This window comes from Salvelinus namaycush, chromosome 42 (assembly GCF_016432855.1).
Source record: "Salvelinus namaycush isolate Seneca chromosome 42, SaNama_1.0, whole genome shotgun sequence".
In the NCBI taxonomy this organism is placed as follows: Eukaryota; Metazoa; Chordata; class Actinopteri; order Salmoniformes; family Salmonidae; genus Salvelinus; species Salvelinus namaycush.
In genome coordinates this window covers 578,116-593,190 of record NC_052348.1, presented here as the reverse complement: position 1 = coordinate 593,190, position 15,075 = coordinate 578,116, and the positions used below count along the sequence as shown (strand labels likewise).

Here is a 15,075-nt window from a genome sequence, read left to right as displayed (position 1 = left end):
GTGCAGCCTATAATAACCGAGGGCTACATGATTGTAATAATAGAACATATCAAAATAAGTGTTTTCCTTCTAACCTTTTTCTCAACCCCATTCCACTCTCCTAATTGCATCTGATCTCCTCCTTTAGGCCTACCATCACTTCTGTCACAATCAAGTCTGTGTGAAATGGCATTCTGTTCTCTGTGTATTGTAGTGCACTACTTTTGACCAGGGTCACTAGTGGCAGGTAGCCTAGCAGTTAGGAGCATTTGGCCAGTAACTGAAAGGTCTCTGGTTCGAATCCCTGAGCTGGCAAGGTAGGAAAAATCTGCTGTTCTGCCCTTAAGGAAGGCAGCTAACCCCCAACAACAACTGGTCGCTGTCAATTAAGGCAGATAATTAATTGCACCCACCTGGTATCCCAGGTCTATATCAGTCCCTGATTAGAGGGGTTAGAATAAAAAAAAACTGGCTTTGAGGACCAGAGGGAATAGAGTGCAATTTTGAACATAATTTCCTTTGTGTGAAAATACAAAACAAACTTTGAGCAAGTGTTTGATCCTCACATTGTTGCAGTGTAATATCAATCTACAGGTAACTGCCAAAATAATGAAAACACTTGAGTAAATGAGGGATACAAAGTATATTGAAAGCAGCTGCTTCCACACAAGTGTGGTTCCTGAGTTAATTAAGCCGTTAACATCCCATCACGCTTAAGATCATGTATAAAAATGCTGGGCAGGCCATTATTTTGGCTACCATGGCTATGCCACATAGGATGACAATGCCTCCATTCACAGGCTAGGACTTGTCACTGAATGGTTTGATGAGCATGAAAACGATGTAAACCATATGCTCAGTCACCAGATCTCAACCCAATTGAACGCTTAAGGGAGATTCTGGAGCGGCGCCTGAGACAACGTTTTCCACCACCATCAACAAAACATCAAATGATCAAATTTATCGTGAAAGAATGGTGTTGCATCCCTCCGATAGTTTCCAGACACTTATATAATCCATGCCAAGGTGCACTGACGATATTCTGGCTCGTGGTGGCCCAACGCCCTATTAACGCATTTTATGTTAGTGTTTCCTTTATTTTGGCAGTTACCTGTACTATGACTATGCCCGCAGGAAAACTGAAAATATATTCCAAACATCGGAGTAGTAGAACAAAACTGTTAATCACAATATTTATTGTCGCTTGGACAAGACAAAAATAATCACAGTAATAAATATGAATTGGAATGGAAGCACATTCATTGTGTTCTAGCTGTCAGGATGGTGTATTGGAGGCGAAGTCAAGTGCAAGAGAGCAGATTAGAATGAACAGGCGCACTTTATTATAGTTCCAAAAAACGAGAGCACTACATGAAACAAACGCGCTCAAAATACGGAACATAAACGTAGAGCGCGTAAACTAACACCACCTAACATGAAAACAATTACACACAACACATGATGGGTAACAGAGAGTTAAATACAAGTAGCTTAATTGGGGAAATGAAAACCAGGTGTGTATGGAAACAAGACAAGACAAATGGATATACGAAAAATGGAGCGGCGATGGCTAGAAAGCCGGTGACGTCGATCGCCGAACGTCGCCCGAACAAGGAGAGGAGCTGACTTCGGCAGAAGTCGTGACACTAGCCATGCCGTGACATTAGTTATTGTGTAATTCTCTTTAAAGGGATAGTTCAACCAAATTCCAAAATGGTATATTGGTTTCCTTGGCACTTAGCTTGTATGCAGTCTAAGGACAAGATGAGAGGCGAAAAATGCAGGGATATTGACTTGCATTTGGAGAACAGTTAATCCAAATTAAAGCACAGATTGCTTTCTTAATTTGTCCATAGACTGCTTACAGGGTAAGGAAACCAATATGTCATTTTGTAATTTGGGTGACTATCCCATTAAGTCCCAATGTGTGATTAATACCTGTATGTATTTACATGGTAGTTACATAGGCAGTTGTAGTGTAATTACAGTTTAAGAAATGATGTGAATCTGGTGAGGTGAATAAACCAGTGAAAGCATACAAAATGTACATCTAGTGATTTTGTAAGAGAATAATCAACATTTCTACATCCTCTAAAGAACTCTACAGCAACGGGTGCTAGCTGTATTTAGACCTGGGTACAAATATTAGTTTTCTTTCAAATACTTTAGCTCTGCTTGATTGAGCTTGCATGGCACAACGGAACCAATGGAATATTGCTAAAAGTGCAAACTCTGCCAATTTGGCGCTCCAGGCAGGCTCAATCAAACGCTCAAAGATTTCAAATATTAATTGAACCCAGGTTTGGCTGTGTCTCATCATCTATCTATGTTTGCTCAACCATGAAGTTTGTATTGCTGTAGCATGGTTCATCAGTCTCACAGTCACTTGTGATTTTGCCCGACCATTGATCAAAAGTCTCCAAGAAGTAACAAACACCAGGAATATCCGGCGGGAAGTTTGGCGGAAGATCCTGTCTGGTCCGGGGAATGAAGACGAACTCTGGACAATCTTTCAGCAATCTGGAAACCCAAAAGAACAAATGAACCATTATGAATGTAAATACAGCGTTTTAGTGTGTGCTGCGGATAGAAATGGGGGCTACGGGGCTCTCTATTCAATCAACATTGGATCCTGTTTCCTGTGCAAGACCACATAAGCTATTTATCTTGTACTGTGAGAACGTGTGTATGAATGTATTGTATAACACAGTTGCTGTCTGGAACCAAAAAGCAACTCAACTGGATAGGAAGTTAAACACGTTCTCTTGAAACACACAAACAATGTTGTTTTGCCTTTCTTACAAAAAATATACAGTAACATATAAAATTAGTGTAATTACACTAGTAACAACAATGTATAACATCTTGTTACATCTTACTTTAGTAACTGCATTATAATAATAAAGAGCACCGCAGTTATTATGTAACAATGTTGTTAATTACAGTGTTATTACACAGGTGCAAGAAGGACTTTATGGAAAGTGCTACCAAATACCCAGGTAATGTTTGGACACACTTTTTAGAGGCCCCAATGCCAGGGCTATTTTATTACAGTCCGAGAGAACAACCATACGCTTTCTGGTTTTCATTCTTTCCTTTCAATCAGGGACAGATTCAGACTTGGGAAAGCAGGTGGGTGAACTCTCTGGCCAATCAAGTGTTTTGTGAAACTGTTTTCAACTGTGTCCCTAAAGAGACCACACTGAACATCCAAGAATGTTTGTATTAAAGACCTTGGCTTTATTGACTAGGACAAATGTTGGGCAGCCAAATTAGGGTTCAAATTCTATGACCAACAGTGGACGGAGCGTAAGAACGAAGAGTAAATAGTACAGATTCAGGCAAGACCTGTAGACAACATAGGGTTTAATGGTCTATCTTCTGATGAATGCCAGTGCATCTTTTATTATCACAGTGAGTCAGGTAGTTTGTCATTTGAAGAGCACCACACAAAACATCATTTACTGTGTGACTTTTGTGATATACAGTGTGATCCAAAATGAATGAGCCATTAAAATAAGACATTATAAATACATACATGCTAATGACAAGTCCAACGATGCATTATAACCACATCATAATGATACATGTGATCATCAATGCAAAGTGTAAACACAAGACTTTTTTTAAATATCAGCTAATGGCTGAGCTTAGGGAGATCAGGCAGTGAAATTGACTATAAAATAGTTTGGAATTGCAGAAGTTTTAAAGTCACCTGTGGGTTGTGGGGCTAACGTTGATTCTTCTAGGTACGCTACAGGACTCAAACTTATTTGCCAATGTGACGTTGTTGCCAAACAGACAGTAGCGCGGCATCATCACGCCAACAACACCGGCCAGAACTGAGCCAGTGTGCAGGCCAATTCGCATCTGTAAATAAAAATATAGAATTTGTGCTGAGGGGAAAAACTACAACATTAAATCAAAGCTTCATTGATTATATTACGTTTTCCTTTGAAGTGACAGCTATAAGGTGAAATCAAATAAAATCCAATATAAATGTTTGTATATTCGAAAAGTAAAGGAACAACAAATTGTGATTGTGGCTTTAAGATTTCCAAGACACTCTTTGAAGAACAATCAAGTCATTGCAACTCCTATCCTTTGGGGAAATCACATTTTGACTAGTAAATATAATTTAAATGTAATTTGTGATATTAATTCAAGAACATTTCCCTTGCTATCGGCTGTGATGCTTTATGTGAAATAACCTTATCCACATGTCCTACTTCTGAATGGATTATTTTGCCAAATAATTATTTCGATTTATTGATTGAATATATATAGCAATTTTCCAGATGCTCAAAGCGCTTTCATAGTAGGGAGGAAACTCACCATCAATGTGTGGCACCCACTTTGGTCATGCAAGGCAACCATTTGTGCCGGAAGGCTCAGCACACATCAGAATGCATGGTGTAGAGGTGAGGAGTGACATATGCCAATTAGGAATGACAGGGATGATTAGGTGGCCATGATGGAAATGGGGTCAGGACACCCCCACTCTTATGATAAGTGCCATGAAATTGTAATGACCGTAGAGTCAAGGTATCTGTTTAACGTCCTCCCCGAAGGAGTAGGGCAGTCCCATGACAGACAGCAGAGAGTGTTGGATTCGAACCCATGCTTGCAGCGTTATATATATGTGTGTGTTCTGTATGTGTGTTCTAGAGGCAGCGGCTTAGACCACTTGGCCACCCAGGGCACAAAGTTGTGTTTTAGAAGTTACTTGAATGTGACTTAGGCCTGCTTTTTGGAGCATGCTAACCAGAGGGGTATACAAAGCAGGATCTATGAGTTAGCCAGCTACTTTGGATAAACAACCAGCAATAACTATTGATTTTCTAGTTCATTAGGAAAGCTGAACTTAGATGTGTTTTTGGTTGTTTAGTATATAAGACAATGCACATTTCAAGCTTATCTTCCTAAAAAGCTGGCTAACTCCTTGATCCTGCTTTGTAGTATACCCCTTGTTTTGTGTTCAATGACGCTAATGATTAACTATAGCAAAGTGAACGAATCCAAAATCATGGATCACTGACTCTTTGGGTACATAATCTGTGTTCTAGGTATTCATAAGATGGGGTCAACGACCTCTAAGTTTTCAATATAATGTCAAATGTCAAATAATATATCAAAATACTGAAAGACAGGAACAGCTGCAGCTTTCTCATTGTAACCTCCAAATTTGAGATGTTGATGAGCCACTGTCAGTTTGCTAGGGAGGTTACTAGCCGGCCTGACATCTGCCCATCCTCTTGACTCTGCAGGTGACACAATACACAGTCTCCCGCAACATCTCTGTCTCTGCCCATCAACAACTGGACTCATTCCTACTGTATCTCTGGACTTGTGGGTTGGTGTGCATGGCCAAAGTGAGCGTGACATGCATATACTGTGACATGTATAGAATTCCTGCTTGTTGTTCTTATAGTTGTTATATGCTGCCTTTGTGTATAGCTGTATTGTAATATGTGCAGGTAGCATATATATTCATATAGTCCCTCCCTTGTTAATAACCATGTTACTCTACTTGTGCTATCACTTATTGCAGGGGTTCCCAACCTGGGGGGGACACACAATTTGGTGGGTGGTAAAACATTTATACAATTAATGATAATAATAGCTAATAATTTACAATTCGCGATTGTTTATAACGATCTAAAATTATGCAGAAATATGTGATGTTTTAGGCAAGAAACAAGCTGTAAAACTCTGATGCCAATGGGAATATCTTTTGTTTGTCTCTGATATTCAGAAGCTGAGCTACAACCTTCTAAAGTTGAGGAGTCAAAGAAATTGGTCTTTGCTTGGGAAGTAATCTCAAAACAACAACATTGTTCTAGGTCTGTCAAGTTAAACAAAATAATAAAATCAATTATAAAAGCTGGTGGTGTATTTAATATTTAATAGGCTATCTCAATAAACAATAACTAATCAAATGTGAAAAGGGGGGCCCTAGGGAAAAATGTTGGGAACCCTTATTGTATTGTGTACAGTGTATCCATTACCTCTATTTCTCCTGTTTCAGAACCATTGCCATTCTTCAGCCCCATGTACATCTCTGTCTGTGTGTGTGAATTACTCTGAGGTTGCCTCATTCCCCTCTTAACGTGGCAGGTGCTAGCGTGTCATAGATCAGCCCAAATGGAGAGTCGCTCTCTTTCAGATGAACAATATTGTCATTATTGATATAAATAAAAAACAGCTACCAGGGAACAACTTTGTCTACATTTTGAGCAAATGGCATAACAGTAGAAAAGCCTGAAAATCAGTTTTGTGTACAAAACTCTATTGTCCAGGCAACTTCCTGTGCTACTCAGTGCCGTTCTGAAAGGGGAACTGATGGTTTTACACTGTGAAGAAGGTAAGCCGTAACACTCACCTTGATTGGCTCGCCAGTGGGCGTCCTGACCTCATCGGACAGCTCCATCATCTTCAGCGCCATGAGGGCAATCTGCACTGCGTGAGTCTCGCTCTCCTTGTGCAAGCCACCAGCCACACAGTACGCATCACCGATAGTCTCCACCTAGATACAGTAGAATAGAATAGTTTAATATCCCATAGGCAAACTACATGACATACAGTTAACTTCATCACAAGACTTGTATAATATCTTGTATAATACTATTAAACTTGTTTTATTTAAGACGTGCCCCCATGGTCTACAGACCCTCTGTTCTTAATTTATACATTGATTGTATAGAGAGAGAATAATAGTTTTAATGGTGTATGCATAGTACTTTATGTTTGTCACGCCCTGACCTTAGAGATCCTTTTTATGTCTCTATTAGGTTAGGTCAGTGTGTGATTTGGGGGTGGACATTCTATGTTTTGTTTTCTATGATTTTGTGTTTCTATGTTTTGGCCGGGTATGGTTCTCAATCAGGGACAGCTGCCTATCGTTGTCTCTGATTGGGAACCATACTTAGGTAGCCCTTTTCCCTCCTTTCAGTGTGGGTAGTTAACTTTGTTTGTGGCACGAAGCTTCACGGTTGTTTTTCATTTGTTGTTTTGTAGGCAACATTTTGAAATAAAAAGGAAAATGTACGCTCACCACGCTGCACCTTGGTCTTCCTTTAACGACGGCCGTGACAATGTTGAAGGATTGTTTTTTTAGCCCTCAAATAAATTGAGCAAAAACTACTGTACCTATTTTAATTTGTCACACAGTCTTCCCATACGGGTAGAGATGTTGACACATTCGAACACAAACACATTAAAACAATCAACAGGGCCAATTTAATCAGTGTGAATTAGCATCAAAATAGTTCTTCTGGGAGGTGTTTATGTTTTACTCCGGAGCAGGAGAGCACTCGACAGTTGTGTGGTGGTGGTTGTGGTGAACAACGTGAGGTGAAAGTCAATGTCCCAAATGGCATTCTATACAGTGAATTGTAGTGCAATATAAAGGGAATAGAGTGCCATTTGGAAAGCAGACAAAATCTATTTTTGGATTGGGAATGGAAACAAGAGGTCCTAAAGGAACCTCTGACTTCCCAGTACTTTACGAAAGATCTGTCAGACATGCTGCTCTCCTCTGTTATACTTCAGTGACACACTGATTACATTAACCAAACTCCCCGCAGATTACAAGACAGTTGGCTGAGAGCAAGCAAGTTTGGCCATGAGACAAGTACAGTCTGTTCTTTAAGAAATAATAAACCCAAATAAAATGGTGGAATTGTGTCATTTTTGTCCAATACTTGTGGAATCTATGAGAGAACGCAACGAAAATAACTTTTCTACCATGAACTTCAAGTACTTTTGTGCCTAAATCACATAAGTCTCATTCTGACAAGGTCAAAAACAACCATGATCTTTCCCCTTTTTGGGGCCTGTGCATCTCTTTTATACGGCACACTCTTATTTTGGAGTAGACCTTTAAATTATTGATGACTGTTAAGAATACACAACTATTATTCTCTCTAAATTGCTTTGGTCAAGACATAACTGTTAAGTATTGTCTATATTAAAACATTGATGAATTATTGCTAAATTATGCAAAAGCATGAGGTAGACAAGCCTCCACTCTCAAATGATTCATGTCAGTAAACACATTCTTATGAAACGCTATCGAAGAGCAACATGAAGCATATCTTACCTTAACACCTCCATGGCTAATTCAATTCAAATGAAGCTGTATTCATGATGGGATCATCAACAACATAAATTGTTGTTCTAAAAATAAACTGTTGATATTAACATAAGATTATATAGAGGGCCTTATTCGTTCAATCCAAAAACCGGTAACAGGGGTTGTGGAATAAGACTAAAGCAACATTTTGGGCACATTTGGAGTCCATTGGAGTTCTCAATAATGTAAATTTTCGCTGTATAAAAAACCTAATCTTGCTTTCTTACACTGTAAGGCAATTTTTGCTGTTCCATTTAAACTGCTGTTTAACTGCTGTTTTACTGAGTAATTATATCATAACCTGGTACTTTCTGGTACTTAATTGGAAGGAATTCCACACAATTGATAACTACATTGTACCAAATGGTGCGTGGTGCGTAGTGTTTCAATTAATTCAATCTATCCCCATAAACAAATCTATTATGTGGTTATTATTAGGAATTTAATTTCACCTTTATCATTCCAAGTAATTACCAGGCACTTTGTAAAGCATAACCACAATGTTTAGTTGTATCCGGTAAATCCGGTTTTGATTGAAGTGCCCTGAGTTTCCCTGGGCCTTGCTGTAACACACACCTTGTATACATCCAGCTCCCCGCAGTGGTGGTCAAAGCGTGTGTACAGCTCATTGAGCATGGTGACCACCTGCATAGGCGTGCAGCGTGAGCACACGGCCGTGAAGCCCACGATGTCCGAGAACAGCATGGTGACATGCTCAAACTCCCTGGCATCCACCGTGTGGCCTTGCCAAAGTTCCTGGGCCACCGTCCCCGGGAAAATGGTGAAAAGCAGATCCACCGTCCTCTTCTTCTCTTCCTCCAGGGCGAGGTGAGCGTGCTCCAGGGCCGCCTTGGCCTTGCCTAGGCGCTTCTTCAAGCCATCCTGGGCCTTGGCCTGCTCGCCCACCAGGACCACGTCGCGCAGGGCGTTGTGGATGGGGATGTCAGACAGGTAGAGGCCACGGCCAGTCAGCTCCTCCAGCTTGTCTACGCACGGCGAGCCCAGGAAGAGGATGGCATTGGACTCTGAAATGCAGATCATCTGGCCTTTCAGGTCCATGAGCTAGAAGAGAGGGAAACAAGACATGAGATAAATGGCTTTGTCCGGGTACTCCATGCTAAATGGTACATACACAGTCATGTCCAAAATTATTGGCACACTTGATAAAGACTAGCAAAAAAAGACTGTATAAAATAAATAATACAAATAGTGAGCTACATTGTATTCTCAAATACAATTGTTCAGAGAAAGAGATTCTGTTTAACAAGTCATTAAAAAAAATATATATTGGCAGCCCTTGTTTTCAAAACTACACCACCCTCCCCTTGCGAGGATAACGGCACGGAGCTTTTTTCTAAAATGTTTTATGAGATTGGAGAACACATTGGGAGGGATCTTAGACCATTCCTATATACAGAATCTTTCCAGGTTCTTGATATCCTTCATCTGCCCATATAGACTGATATATTCAATTCAATGCTCTCTTCAAATCAAACCACAGGTTTTCAATGGGGTTCAAGTATGGAGACTGAGATGGCCATTGCAAAATGTTGATTTTGTGGTCAGTTAACCATTTCTTTGTGGATTTTGATGTGTGCTAAGTGGTTATTTTCCTGCTGGAAGATCCACTTGCGGCCAAGTTTCAGCCTCCTGGCAGATGCAACCAGGTTTTTGGTTAAAATGTCCTGATACTTGGTAAAGTTAACAAGGGCCCAAGGACCAGTGGAAGAAAAATAGCTTTGCTTACCAGTATTGGCACTTGAATTGGAACCAGTGCTATGGTCAGATGACATGAAAATAGAGCTATTTTGCCACTCACACCAGTGGTGGGTTTAGCATCAAAAGAAGGATGCATTTATAGAAAATAACCTCATACCTACTGTAAAATATGGTGGTGGATCTTTGATGTTATGGGGATATTTTGCTTACACTAGTCCTGGGGCCATTGTCAAAGTCAATGGCATCATGAACTACCAAGTACCAGGACATTTTAGTCAAAAACCTGGTTGCCTCTGCCTCTGTTAAGAATACAAGATCAAGTGGATCTTCCAGCAAAACAATAATAATCTCTAGCAGCACATCAAAATCCCCAAATCAACAGCCTGATCAACTCTATGCAAAGGACGTGTCAAATGGTCACACCTAATTAATTGATTTCTATTGACAGACTTTCTTTGTAGTTCTACGAATGGTCTGACTCACTGGGAGAAATAAAGTGTTAAAATAACTATGAAGCTTTTAGAGATTCTCACCCCGTGAATAGTTAATTTTGTACATGTTTTGACCTGACCTGACTTTCTTTTTACTGCTCTCAATAGTTGACCATAAATAGAGGTTGTTACACATTTATATCAGCATCCTCGTGAGAGCCTTTGATGGGTGAACTAATTTGACATAGTGCCTCCAATTCAACCTGGTCTCAGAGCATTTCATATTATTCTGAACGTAAATCCAAGACACATTTAATATGTTATGTTTTGTATGGTATATATTCATTTGTGGATGTCCATCACCTATTTTGTATGATATATTATGAATTACAATTCATATTATATGTTACGAATTTGCAAATGTCCTTTTTGTTACGAATTTGCAAAACGTATGACATGTTACGAATTCTAGCTAGGTGGCTAACATTTGCTAGCTGGCTAACATTAACTTGGCTAGGGGTTAGGGGTTAAGGTTAGAGTTAAGTTTAGGAGTTAGGTTAATGGGTTAAGGTTAGGGTTAGCTAAAATAATTATGGTTAGAGAAATGGTTAGATAAAAGGGTTAAGGTTAGGGTTAGGGGATGTGTTAGCTAACATTCTAAGTAGTTGCAAAGTAGCTAAAATTAGTACCTAGTTGAAAAGTTGCTAATTAGCCAATGTTGTCTGTGATGAGATTTGAACTCGCAACCTTTGGGTTGCTAGATGTTCGTGTTATATGCCTACCTATCCACCCTGACCAACGTCCCTACTTTTGTTTTTGCCTTAAGTAACCATCCGTCTTATGTAACCATACCAAAGTACCATATCATATTAATTTGAGTGTCCCGAATTTAGATTTACTATGTTACGTCTAGTCTATGAGACCCGGCTGTCCAATTATATTGTTCTCTACCTCAGGGGGAGCATTCCGCTAATTAGCACATACTAATTAACAACGTGGCATTTTGCCTTTCTGACGGGCTATTTTTAACATCAAACCTGCATTTAGACAACCTTCAATACCTTGTTAGGCATTCATCTCAACTCCAAGGGGTCATATCCAGCAGACCTGAGTTCAAATGGTTTTGCAAATCAAAGACTTTGAATGTTTGCTTGAGCCCACTCCCTGCGGAGTCAACAGAAAGTGGATGCTTCAAGGGATACAGTATTTTCCCCTGAGTGGGACCTCCACTCAGGCGTCTTTCTATGGCTGCTATGTTAGGTTAGCTTGAGCCTGCCTGGACTGCCGAATAGGTGGATTTGCACTTGGTTCCATTGAACCAGGCGAGCTCAATGAAGCATCACTCAATACTATTTGAACCCAGGTCTGATATCCAGTCAAAATAGGGTCATACCCTCCCCGTGTCATCGGCCATGGAGCCCCCTTGGTGCTTTATCCGAATTATGAACTGTGTGTTCAGCATAGTCAAGATGCCTTGGAAGGTGCACCTGATCTGGGGCGTGACGATGGCAAAGTGCTCCTGGAAGGCAGCGGGCCGCCTCAGGCCATCCTTCCGGCTAAGCCTCTTCCGGAGGCCGTCCCCGATTTGCAAAAGGCCCAGGTCCTGATCCAGAAAGAGGTGGAAGGGGAAGGTGGAGGAGAAGAGCGAGGTGGGCATGGTCCCAACCGACGTGGCCCTCATGGGACTGGGGCTCAGGCTCTTGGCATCCTTCACCACCACCGAGTAGAGCAGGCTGGGCTGCCGGGGCCCAGCTTGGAACTGCAAGGGGCCTACGCTCTCCTTGGTGCCTCCTTGAAGGTCCATCTCCATCTCCATGACCCTCAACACCTCCACGGTGGTGTCGTAGAGCAGGCGGGCGGCCGCCTTGATGACCCCAGGGAAGAAGAACTCCGTGGTCTGCCCGGGGTTGAAGTAGTAGACTGTGTGCAGACCCAGATCCTTGTCCAGGCACAGCACCGACGCTGCTTCGTTGTTTACATGATCTGTTATTCTGTCTGGGTTGGCTTGCAGAGCGGCTGGTTCTGGCGGGTTTGGGACGCTGCCCTGTTTCAACAGGACATTGAAGCTGTTCAGGAAGTCGCTGAGGGCTCCCCCCACCACCCGCAGAATATGGCCATCCTCGTCGAAGCACGTTTGGAACAGCTCCTCGCCAAGGGAGACTTTCAAAGCGTCCATGTGAATACCTGATCGTAAAAGGAGAGCAAATGTAATATAATAGAATAACACGATGTAAATAAAAAATAAAATACAATACTGTAGATTAGAATAGAAAACAATAGAATAGAATATTTTTATTGTCCACACAAGGTACAAATGTGTCTTTTGTTTCACAGAGGCATGAATATAACAGATGTTAAAAACACCCACAACGGAATAAAAGCAACTCATGTTCAGTGTTGTTTGAATTTGATCAGCTTCACAATACCTGTTTTGAGAGAATAATTCTTCATGATCTCCAGTAAATGCTCTGGTCGATCAAAGGTCCTATCTTGACAGATGTCTGCATAACACACGGAAGGGCTGTGGACAGAAATGACATCAGTATTATATTAGTAAGCACTACACTCACCACATGAATGAATGGGTCTAGATATCCTATTCCATGAAATCCCATCCATGTAATGAAAAACTGTTTCTAACCAAAGGTTTGACTATTTTTCCTATTCCTTGTATTCTCTTCAAAGCCATCTTGCTGATTGACCATATACAGGTCGTGATGCATGGGGCAACCATGCATGGCACGCAGTCAATAGGTATTCAATAAGAATAATAGCTGACCGCATTCAATTGAACATAACTGAACATTGTCATTTCTTATAATCATGACCTTTGACAATAATTAAATATCAGGGCAGCATTGTTTAAATCATTAATTTCGCCAGCATTTATTGGTTTTATTTCTTACCATTTCTTGTCTAACGTATGCTGTTTCATCATTTGCAGAAAGGCAGTATGCAGTCTTTGAAACTGTAAACAAGTTCAGATGTTTATTGACAATATATTTGTATAAGAAATCGTATAGTTTGGTTCATTGCAATCACATTAACACAACAGCAAACAAATCATTTGGTTCGAGATTATACCGCCAAAACATATTTTTTTAAAGTTCCGATAGGTTACTGTACTTGTTCCACGGTGTAAACTGCACGAGTCAATTCTGATGATTTTTTTTTTAGAAATTGCTTTATTGTAGCACAATCTCAATTTACCTCGGGACATGCTAATTTGCGGATGCTCTCCCCCAAAGAATGAAGATTGACTCTAGTCTTGCTTGTCTTCCTTTGAGGTAGCACCTCCGATACATGTCCATACACATCCTTGGAAATTGCCAGTACATCCCCAGGATAGTCACTTGTACGTTCCTCAAAGTCTCCGGGTTCGTCCACACGACCAATACCGGCGAATGGGCATTCTCCAGAGATTTTCAGGTCTTTCAATTTTGTGCAAAACATTCTTAGTGGTTTATCCTCATCTCTTGGTTACATGCAAATGTCTACATTTTGGACACGCAACTCCTGTCTCAGTTAGAAATTCCATTCCCACATCATCGCATTCGCAAGGGAGCGAGGAGAAAAAAATGATTATTTTATGCGCATCCTCTCTTGTGGACAACTGCCTTTCTCCCCTTCGTATGTTATAAATGATCCGCACCTATGCCAGCAACCACACACAATATTCATAGGAAATTACATGGCAAAACATGAGTGAAATACTATTACCACAAGCCAATGAAAACCGACAGAAGAGTCCACCTGGCCAATCGATGCGCGAGTAGGTTGAGCCCTTAAAAAATATATCAGTATGAAATGCCTTGTAGGCTACTCCGGTATAAATCAATAACTAATTCACCGTTTGTCACATAAACATCAAACTAGATATGATTTATTCTATAAATGTCTAGTATACTTTTACAACCTTTGCTTTGAATAGAAATTCCAGTTTTGATTTGATAGAAATACATAAAATCTAAAATATTGCATTTAAAGATTAAGAAATCTAATTCAGTGACTGTCTGAGAAAAAAGTGAAAATATGCATTTATTTGCAATAACTTTAAAGAAATGTTAATTTCAAGTGCAATTTGTTCTATCTGAAGTTAGACTATGTTTACATAAAGTTGTACAAGGTTTACAATCTTAAATTGTATACCAAATCAATGTTCGCATTTGTAGTGCAGCAGTTACACATTTAAAGTAGTTGGTACACCAGTAATTTATTTAAATGTCTCTAATTTGACAGCAAAGAGGCCCCTTCCAATCATTTTCTATTTTGCCTTTGTTGAAGTCCTTCTTTGTCATCCCCAGACAAGCTGAATGGTACCATCTCTGGCACACAGAGCATTCTATCTGCAGTGTTAAAAACATAAAACAGGATTATGTTTATTTACATGCAAATTACAGTTCTGGAATACCCAAATTCTGTTACATGCTTTTGCAATTAGGAACATTTTCAAATTGAATTGAATTTTTGTTCAAATGCTCAATTGACTTTAAATGACATGCATTTGACCACAACCCTGACAGAAGCACACATAACTGTGGTGTTAATCATCGTTGAGTATTCAGGCAATATAAATCACATAGTAATAAAGGCATACATTTGCAAAAAATGTGTGCGTTGATAAAAAAGGTTAAAAAAATCAACATGCTAGAGGATATACCCATTGGATTTAGAAATTTTTGTAATTTGGGTTTTTGGGGAATTTTAAATTCTGCTTTGCCACTAAAATCATAATAAACACTGACAACTGAAATATTGTGTTATTGTTGTTATTATTATGCGTATTATTATAAAAAATAGGGGAAGGGGAAG

The 15,075-nt window shown here is 40.0% G+C and overlaps 1 protein-coding gene across 1 annotated transcript; it reads right to left on the bottom strand.

Moving 5' to 3' along the window:
- Positions 1–1,346: 1,346 nt before the first annotated feature.
- Positions 1,347–13,873, bottom strand: LOC120035106 (guanylate cyclase soluble subunit alpha-1-like). Its single transcript, XM_038981890.1, has 8 exons — positions 13,474–13,873; positions 13,170–13,231; positions 12,690–12,784; positions 11,657–12,447; positions 8,690–9,175; positions 6,362–6,505; positions 3,695–3,849; positions 1,347–2,499 (listed from the first exon to the last, which is right to left on the bottom strand). The coding sequence occupies exons 1-8, from the start codon at positions 13,714–13,716 to the stop codon at positions 2,304–2,306; spliced, it is 2,172 nt and encodes a 723-aa protein (XP_038837818.1). The 5' UTR covers positions 13,717–13,873; the 3' UTR covers positions 1,347–2,303.
- Positions 13,874–15,075: the final 1,202 nt, after the last annotated feature.